Source organism: Balearica regulorum, chromosome 2, assembly GCF_011004875.1.
Source record: "Balearica regulorum gibbericeps isolate bBalReg1 chromosome 2, bBalReg1.pri, whole genome shotgun sequence".
In the NCBI taxonomy this organism is placed as follows: domain Eukaryota; kingdom Metazoa; phylum Chordata; class Aves; order Gruiformes; family Gruidae; genus Balearica; species Balearica regulorum.
In genome coordinates, this window is record NC_046185.1 from 120,237,726 (window position 1) to 120,246,533 (window position 8,808).

Genomic DNA, 8,808 nt, shown 5'->3' on the forward strand with positions numbered 1-8,808 from the left:
TGCAGCCTTGGTGGGCAGCCGTGGGGAGCTGTGCCTGTGGGCCAGCTTGGAGCAGGCAGGAGCAGACCTGGCTCCTCACTCCTGTCCCAGCCTCCCCAGGGGACACTGGCAGCTCCCCAGAGGGACTCAGTTCTTGTTTGGGGATATTTTTTTTCCCCCAGTGAAAGTGTTTTCCAGCAGGACGTGGCCACGCTGGGAGCAGCCTCTGATTTGTCCTGTGCTAGATGATGTACACGAGAAGAAGAATGATGGTATGAGAGGTCTTCCCTTTGCTATCGAAAGAACTTACCAGGAAAAAAACAAAGAAAAAAAAGAAAAAAACAAGAAGATTGCCACCTGTGTTTGAGATACCTAAACCATGCAAACCACAAACAGTTTGTGACAGGTCTAATTAGGCCGGGGTCTGGGGAGCACACACCCACCTCAGCCTACAAAAAGCTCAAAGCTTAATCGTGGGTGCAAAGAGCAAACACGGTGTGGTGGTGCAACTGCTGGGTGCAACGGCCAGGCTGACTCCCCCCTGCAGCAACCGTCCCGGTGAGTCCCCTCCTCTGCTATTCATGTCTGTCTGTCTTGTGTGCAGCCTCTGTGGGAAGGAAACCAAATTACAAATTGCCTTTTTTTTTAAAAAAAAAAAAAAAAAGCTCATTTGTCATTGAACTCACCCAATTACAATGATCTTTTCAATCGCAATTTAAGGTAGGTCTGATGGCTAAAAGAAAATAACATTAAAAATCCCCCTGGGGATGCACAGATCTGTACCCTTCAGCAGATACTGCAACGACATTTTGGAAATGGGTACCGGGGAGAAATCAGTAGCTCGCTGACTGCCTGCCGCTGGCCACAGTCACCTCCAGATTGTACGTAGCAGGTCTCTGCCTTGACAGCCGAATTTTGTGCTGTTGTGATAGGGATGAAGCTCTGCTGGTTCGAGATTTGTAAAATCTGCACCAACATGTACCATTAGTATGCTTTGGCTATTTACTTTCCTTGGTTGTCTGCTTTGAAAAGAAGTAAAATAAAATATATTTTGAGTTTTGTGTATCAGAAATTCAACTAGTATGCACAGGGTACAGGTGGCATTGTTAAAAGCCAGGTACTAAATTTATACCTGTACTTGAAACTCCAGGGATCAGCATAATTTTGCATGTAGTTCTGTATCTCAATAGAAAATGCAAAAACTAAGAGCACACGCTCATGACTATTTTTATTTCTTCAATCTATTTTTAAGCAAATGCTCTGTGCCTAGACTAATGTTCTTTTTTTGTAAAGATCTCATGCTGCCAATCTTACTCCTAAATAATTCATATTCATTAAAGTTGCTTCATAAAGATAAAAAAAGGAAGGATTAGCCCCTAATCTGTGCTTTCTGAACACAATCACATAAATAGGTGGAAACAACTGCGCTAATTTTTTTTTTGACCAGATTCCAAAACCTTGCAAATATTTGCTGCAAGCGTTCGCTTTGGCACCGAGAGCGGGCGAAGGGATAGAGGCAGTTCGGGCCAGAGGGTGCCACAAAAACAGAGACATGGCTGCAGAAACACTCGCTATGGCTAGAAGTAGCCACCTAAACTGGCTTTGCTGACAAATTTGCTAACCCTAACGCAGGCTGGGGAGCTGGACTGCGTGCTGAACTGAACGTGCCCCAGATAATACCGGGGAAGGTGCTTTTAGTCAGGTGCGGTGAGAGGTTTAGCTCTGCGAGGCGACCTCTCGGTTGCGTGACCTGCTTTTGAAGGTGCCGATGTCCAGAGGAAAGGTCTGTGCTAACTGAAGGTCCACGGTAGCGCCGACAGGACCCACCTCGTGTTGTCCCTGGGCTTCATCCCCAGGCACTAGCGCAGGCGGGACGGTGCAGAACACGGATACCTAGAAGTGCGTGACTCCTGTCGAGCCCACTAGGCTAAGCTACCTTTTGTGATGGTAAATTGACTTGAAAAACAATCCACAGCAGGAAAAAACAGTATTTTCTTGTTTTCTGGGGCATAACAACCTGCTTTGCAGGCCAAGAGCAATGAGCATCACGCTCAAACTCAGAGATAAGAAAGAGATGTTGCAGGCAGAGATTATCAGTTGCTGCGGAGGACGCAAATATTTTAACACTGCAAACTACTACTCAAGGCAGGTACTCCTCCTTCTTAGTTGCCAGACAATTAAAGAGACACATTTTGTTTATTCTCATGAATCTTTTGGAATATATGGTGCTTTCAGATGACTTTATTTTTTTAATGTGTACACTGAGGACTCTACATCTTTTGAAAAATGAGATCGCAGTGACTCTAGTACGTCAAAGGACTTAATCAGCACAGTGCCATAGAGGAGCCGAAGATGTAATGTAGGCTAAATGTAAATTTATAAAATGGAAAGAGCTAAATAATTCAAACGAGCAACATCAATTTCTGTGTGGTTTGTTCGTTTTCCGGCCAGGCTTGTTTCAAAGAGTTGAGGTTTTTATTAAAAGAAGAAGAAGGAGAAATAAGAGTCACAGCTCTATTTCAAATCATTTCCAAATTAGTTGTTTCCTCTTCCCCCCCCATCTTTCCTTTCCAGGTTACGGAGCCTCCTTCAAGCCTGACGAAAGATCTGGCTGAAGATGTCAGTTGCGAGCGTAGTGAGTATACAGCTACGCTGCTGTGTTATCTCCATTTTTCTCCCCCCCACCCCCTTTGCCTCCATCAGTTTTCTGCCTCTCTTGAGCCAACGCTGCCGTCCCACCGTAGCAGTAATACAAAGTCTTCTCCCCCACCTCTTTCCAAGTTGGGGATTTTGCATTTTGTTACATATTTGAAGCTGCCAAGCCAACAGTGTTTTGAGTCATCTGACAGAGATAATGCTCTCACCACCTGCCATTTTAATAACTGAAGTTGGCTGGAGGCTGTCAACTACTCTTTTGTAAAGGGTTTGTTACTCAATGGGTCAGTTTTGTAAGTCTTTGCTGTGCCACACACTTCTGGGTGTGGACACATTTCAAGCAGTCTGAAATCTGCTGCTAAAGAGGAATATATTGGGGATGTTCAACTGCATCTGGGGGACAGGGGTGTCCTGGTTATGGCAGGGGTAGAGTTAATTTTCTTCCTAGCAGCTGGTATAGTGCTGTGGTTTGGATTTACGATGGGAATAATGTTGATTACACACTGATGTTCTAGTTGCTGCCCAGCAGTCAAGGACTTTTCAGCTTCTCATACCAGCCTGCCAACGAGAAGGCTGGGGGTGCACAAGAAACTGGGAGGGGACACAGCCAGGACAGCTGACCCAAACTGGCCAAAGGGATATTCCATACTGTATGATGTCATATTCTGTAGATAACTGGGGGGTAGGCCGGGAGGTGGGGCACCTCAGGAACTAGCTGAGCATTGACTTTGAGTGATGAGAAATTGTGCTGTTCATCACTTGTTTTGTATATATTTATTATTACTATTACTATTATTGTTACTATTATCATCTTCCTTTTTCTGCTGTTTTGTCCTATTAAATTGTCTTTATCTCAGCCCACAAGTTTGGTTGGTTGTTTTTTTTTTTCCTTTTCCATTTTCAATTCCACTGGGAGGTGGGAGTCAGTGAATGGCTGTGTGGTTGTTTTAGCTGCCTGCCAGGTTAAATCACAACAAGGGGCAAATTTATGCTTTAGTGAGTCACCTCTCAACACAAATTTACCTGATGTCCCATTACAGGTCACCCACCTTGACAAGACCAGCCTGGATTACTCCAGGAATGACAGCGCAGTGCTGTCTCTGTATGGAAACCTGGTGAACAACACAGACTTCATGTGCAACAAGACGCAGGTCAGGCAGTTTGCTCGAGCCTTCCTGCCGGTGTTTTTCTGGCTCATCTTCTCTGTGGGCACGGTGGGAAATGCCTTGGTCGTGCTTGTCTATTGCAAATACCGCTTCAGGAGGAGCATGACGGATCGGTACTTGCTGCACCTGGCCATTGCAGACCTGCTCCTCCTCTTCACCCTCCCCTTCTGGGCCAAGGCTGCCTCCGATGGCTGGATCTTCGAGAATTTCATGTGCAAAGTCGTCAATAGCATGTACAAGATCAACTTCTACAGCTGCAGCTTGTTTCTAACCTGCATCAGCTTTGACAGGTACATCACTATTGTCCAGGCGACAAAAGCTAAAACTCCTACGCGAAGGCGGCTACTGCACAGCAAACTCATGTGTTTGGCTGTCTGGCTGCTGTCCGTGAGCCTGTGCATCCCAGAAATCGTGTACAGCCAAAGCACACGGGTGGGTGATGTAACAGTTTGCAAAATTACATACCCGCCAAACGTCAGTATGGTCTTCAGAGTTACCATCCTGGCCTTCAAAGTCACAATTGGATTCTTCCTCCCGCTGCTTGTCATGGTTATTTGTTATGCCCTTATCATCAACACCCTCCTGCAAGCCAAAAGATCCCAAAAGCAGAAGTCCCTGAAGATCATCACCATGATCATCACCGCTTTTCTTCTCTCTCAGTTCCCGTACAATATTGTTTTACTGGTCAAAACCATCAACATGTACACCAGGGTGGCATACAGCTGTCAGGCTGCCGACCGGCTGGACATCGGGCTGCAGGTCACCCAGAGCATCGCCTTCCTCCACTGCTGCCTCAACCCCTTCCTCTACGTCTTTGCTGGGGAGCGGTTCAGGACGGCGCTGTGCAGGATGATGCAGAGCAGCGTCTGCTGCCGGAGCGAAGGCCAAGAGCAGCGCTCCTCTGCCTGCGACAGCCAGGAGCACAGCTCAAATTGGTCCTTTGCCATGCTGGGCAGGCGGCGGGTGAGAAGCTCGCTGACTCTCAGCATCCATTTGACCTCCTCCGTTGTGCCCCCTCCTTGCCAAGTCCTGTTGTAAGTTAGTCCCCCTTCTTTCCCCTCCGGAGGAGCACCAAACTCTTTGGAAACTGTCCGTGTACCCCAAAGACTCTCTCAGAGGAGCAGGGAGGGCTGAGGGCTCCTCGGCTTACTATGCGGGACCCACTGTGGGCTTGCTGGCTGAAAGGAAGGGAAACCTTTGGTGCAGGGCAGCAAAATGAAGCCGTACTTTAAGCAGAACTGATGGAAGATAAAAGCTATTTTTGTGACAGCTGTAAATACCCAGACCATCTGCAGCTCAGACCACAGCCTGAAATAAACCTTGCAGGCAGGCGGTAAGCCCAGCTACTGCAGCAACAGAGGCAGATGAAGCAGGGTGAACAGCCTGTCCTGTCCGTAGGAAGCAGCAGGAGGGGCTTCAGCCTTTGTTTGCTGTCCAGCCGGGGTCTCCTACAGAGGTGGCCGGGCTCAGGAGCCCTGCCCGCACCTACACCAGATCCCCTCCGCTGTGGAGGAGAACAGCCTTTAGCTCCTACACTGGTTTACTGCAGCAGGCAGATGCTGCTGTCTGTGCCTGGGCAGATACAACTCTGTTTTGCTGCACGGGCGGTTTGTGTTGCAAAGGAAAACCAGTCGTTCATGTTCATAACGTGGTTGTTGCAGAATTGGATCTATCTTTCTCCTATATTTTAGCTGTGTCATGTAAAGTGAAATTAGGTACAATTTCTTTGCTACACTTTCTACTTTGATAGTGGAAACAAATCACACCTTGCAATAAAAATTCAAGGGCACCAGAGATGTTGAATTGTCTGTCCTGGAGATATTTGCCATACGGTGCAAAGCCGTAGTAAAACAGAATGTGAAAACCAAACCCATGCTCCAACAGATGAGCGTTTCTTCAACGCTGAGAAAATATATTTAGCCTGGGGCCAGTAAGACAGAGAATAATTAAGCATCAAACCTAACGTTAATGAAGTTTGGATTGAGACTTCAGGTCGGTGGAGGCAGCAGTTCCCAAAAGTCATGTGCTGTAATGCACCCTGCAACTTCTATAGGGCTTTCGGCGTGCCTGTGCTGGCACCATAATGGTGCCTGAGGCCGCAGGGACACTGCCTGGCCGTACCTCTCGCTTGTCCCCTCTTCAGGGGGCTTTCTTTTAAATAATCATATTTAACCTGGTTTGCCCCCTGGTAATTATTTCTTCCCAGAACAAAGTGTTTTCGTTGTGCATTAATCATTAAAGCATGCCGATAAACACGAGTTTTCTACAAGATTTGGCACTGCTTTTTTAGCTAATAGGGTATATCTGAGCACACGGGCTTCTAGTTTCATATACATTTATTAGGATTTTAAATTTTTTTTTACCTTTTCCTTAGGGGAAAAAGTGGTGAAGGATGTATGTATTTTTTATGTATAAGAAAGGTGTGTGTGTGGGGGGGTGTGTGTGAGTTGTGTCGAGCTCAATGTGAATGGAAGCTGAAATTCTGTTAAATAAAGGCACTGCCATAAACAGGGAGGGGACAAACTGGTTGTTTCTTGCCCACACATCCTTCCCTGGTTCGGATCCGTACGCGTAACCCATTTCCAATGATGGGATTTACCCCTCCCAAAAAAGGCCAGAGGATAACCTTGCTAACAGGGTTTACTATGCCTGCCTAAGCCTTGGGGTGTGGGAGCCACAGCTGAGGACTCTGCAAGAGCCGGAGCGGGTTTCAGCTCCGGAGGCAATGGGTGGGGTGCAGTTTTGGGAGGGGGTGCAGGTTTCTGAGGGCGTGGGAAGAGGGAGCACGCTGGGGACGCTTTCCCACCGCAGCTGAGCCCCGCCGCCCCTTCCCAGGGATGGGGGTGAGGGTGTTTCTACACAGGGGGTCCTCCCAGCCCCAAAAGAGCCCTCGAGTAGTGCAAACAAATGAACAAACAAGTGTGCAAACCTTAGCTGCTGCCAACCTGCAGTCCTGCCCGGTGGTCTTGAGTTCATCTTCCCTGCATGGCATCCTCCCGGCCCCAGGAACTTGAATTTCAGGGTCTTCTCAATGAAGGTAAAAGCTTCTTCTCTCCATGAAATGTGGTGGGAAATTTTCATGCTTGGTCGGCAAGTGAAACTGTTGAGGGTGGTGAAACAGTGATGAACTTTCAGCAGTTTGGGGTGGCGGGGTCGTCCCCAGGTCACGCGCATCCTGCTCTGAGTCAGGCTCCCCGCCGCTTTGCTGGGGGAGCCAGGGGACCAGCCCCCCCCCGGGGCGGGTTTTCCTTCCTGGGGTCTGTACCAGGGACTTCCCAGGCTGTCAGCGTCCCCCAAACTCTTGGGAAAGCTGCTGCCCTGTGGCCCCTTCAGCTGCAGCCTCGTTCCTGGCAGGGTCCCTTGCTGCTGGCCACCACAAAGCAGGGACTTGGTTGTGGAGGCATCTGCTGCCATTGCCCCCTCCTCTGTCTGCTGGGGGCCTCTGTCCTCCAGCAGCCCAGCTGTGCGGCCAAGCCCTTCCTGGGCTCCTCCATCCCTCTGCCCTGCAGTTTTAGCTGGATATATCCCGCTGATATCCCTCCCATGCCTCACTAGAGTGTCCCCAGCCTTCAGCTGACGCTCTCCCAGGAGGGGAGGTTTCCCTGAAGGTGAGGGGGTATTGCCTCTCCTGCCCCATGGCCCCTCACACCTTCCGTGGTACGTGGGACGCTGACTGCGCCTTACCCACAGCTCCAGCAGAACAGTCACCAAGCAGTTGTTGGAAGTCCCCGGAGACACCTGAGATCTTACACGGCTCCCCTCCTCTCTCTCTAAGGCCATTTTTTTTCCCCGATGTTCTCAGTTTTGGGTTGCACTCTGCTGTCCCTTTACTTTGAAGGAGCAGCTCAGCTTGTCTCTGTCCTGAGCGTTGCATCATCACCCTGAGACCTTTCAACTCCTAGTCCCCACCTCAGGCTTCTGAGGTCCAGAAGTGTGCCAGGACCCCAGATTTCACCCAGGCGGGAACCAGGCCAGACCTGCCCGCTGGCCTAACACCCTCAAACTATGCAAAAGCTGGATGCCGTGCCGTAGCAGGGATGGCCACGGCAGTCATGTCAGGTTGTTGTCAATTCACTCTGGCGACGGGCTCAGAAGCAGCCGCGACTGCGGTGCAGGCAGTCACGTAGCATGGCGCCAGCCGGCTTGCGGTACAAGGAGAGGAAGTTGGGAGAGGCGATGAGAAACTTTCACTCTCTGCAGGCAAACTTGCCTGCCTGATGCCTGCTCCTGTCTCAGAGACGTGCTTTATAGAAGCGCCTCTTCCAGAGAGCAGAAAAACAGAGAGCAGAGAAAGGTGTGAGAGAGTGGTGACGGGTGATGCAAGAATCAAGTGACGGTAGAGAAAGTAGCCCAAAACCAGAACCATCGATCTGAGTTCAGTATGTGCAAACCCACCATTTCCAAGTATGATCTGGATCAATTATCCATCATTTAACTGACCAGGCACTGTAATCTCAGCACCTCCAAGCACTGCCTGTTTTTTCCAGTCCTCTTGGGCCATATGTGTTTCGAAACCTTCTATTGGGACTTCGGAGTGTCCCGGCAACATTTCAAGGGCTAACAGAATGGATACCGCTGTCTCGTGGCAGCTTCACATGGCTCCCACAGCAGAACGCTGTACTGGGTGTGCCAGGGCCAATATTTGGGGCACAGGTGGGTTAAGACCTTCCATAAGGCAGCACGAGGGCTGGGAGAGCCTTGCTCCTAGCACCAAAGAAGGGAGGAGATATTGTCCCGTATGGCTAAATTGTGTACACTGGAGATGTACACAAAGGCTTTCAACAGCTACACCCTCCCCTGCAGAGCAGTTGTACAGCAAGGTACAGTCACTTATGGGTGTACTGCAGCTCCCTTGTCCTGTGGGCTCAGCTTCGCTGGAGACTCTGTCCCAGCAAGAGGCCTCTGAGCGTGGAGTGGGGACTGGCGTTGCAGCTGGGGTGCAGGGACGGGAAGTGTCGTAGCCTCCAGCCCAGCTGGAAACTCCCATTAGGAAACAGAAATAACAGAT

At 49.5% G+C, this 8,808-nt stretch overlaps 1 protein-coding gene across 1 annotated transcript; it reads left to right on the top strand.

Moving 5' to 3' along the window:
• Positions 1–484: 484 nt before the first annotated feature.
• CCR9 (C-C motif chemokine receptor 9) lies at positions 485–6,165 on the top strand. Its single transcript, XM_075747137.1, has 3 exons — positions 485–537; positions 2,554–2,614; positions 3,675–6,165. The coding sequence occupies exons 2-3, from the start codon at positions 2,597–2,599 to the stop codon at positions 4,836–4,838; spliced, it is 1,182 nt and encodes a 393-aa protein (XP_075603252.1). The 5' UTR covers positions 485–537; positions 2,554–2,596; the 3' UTR covers positions 4,839–6,165.
• Positions 6,166–8,808: the final 2,643 nt, after the last annotated feature.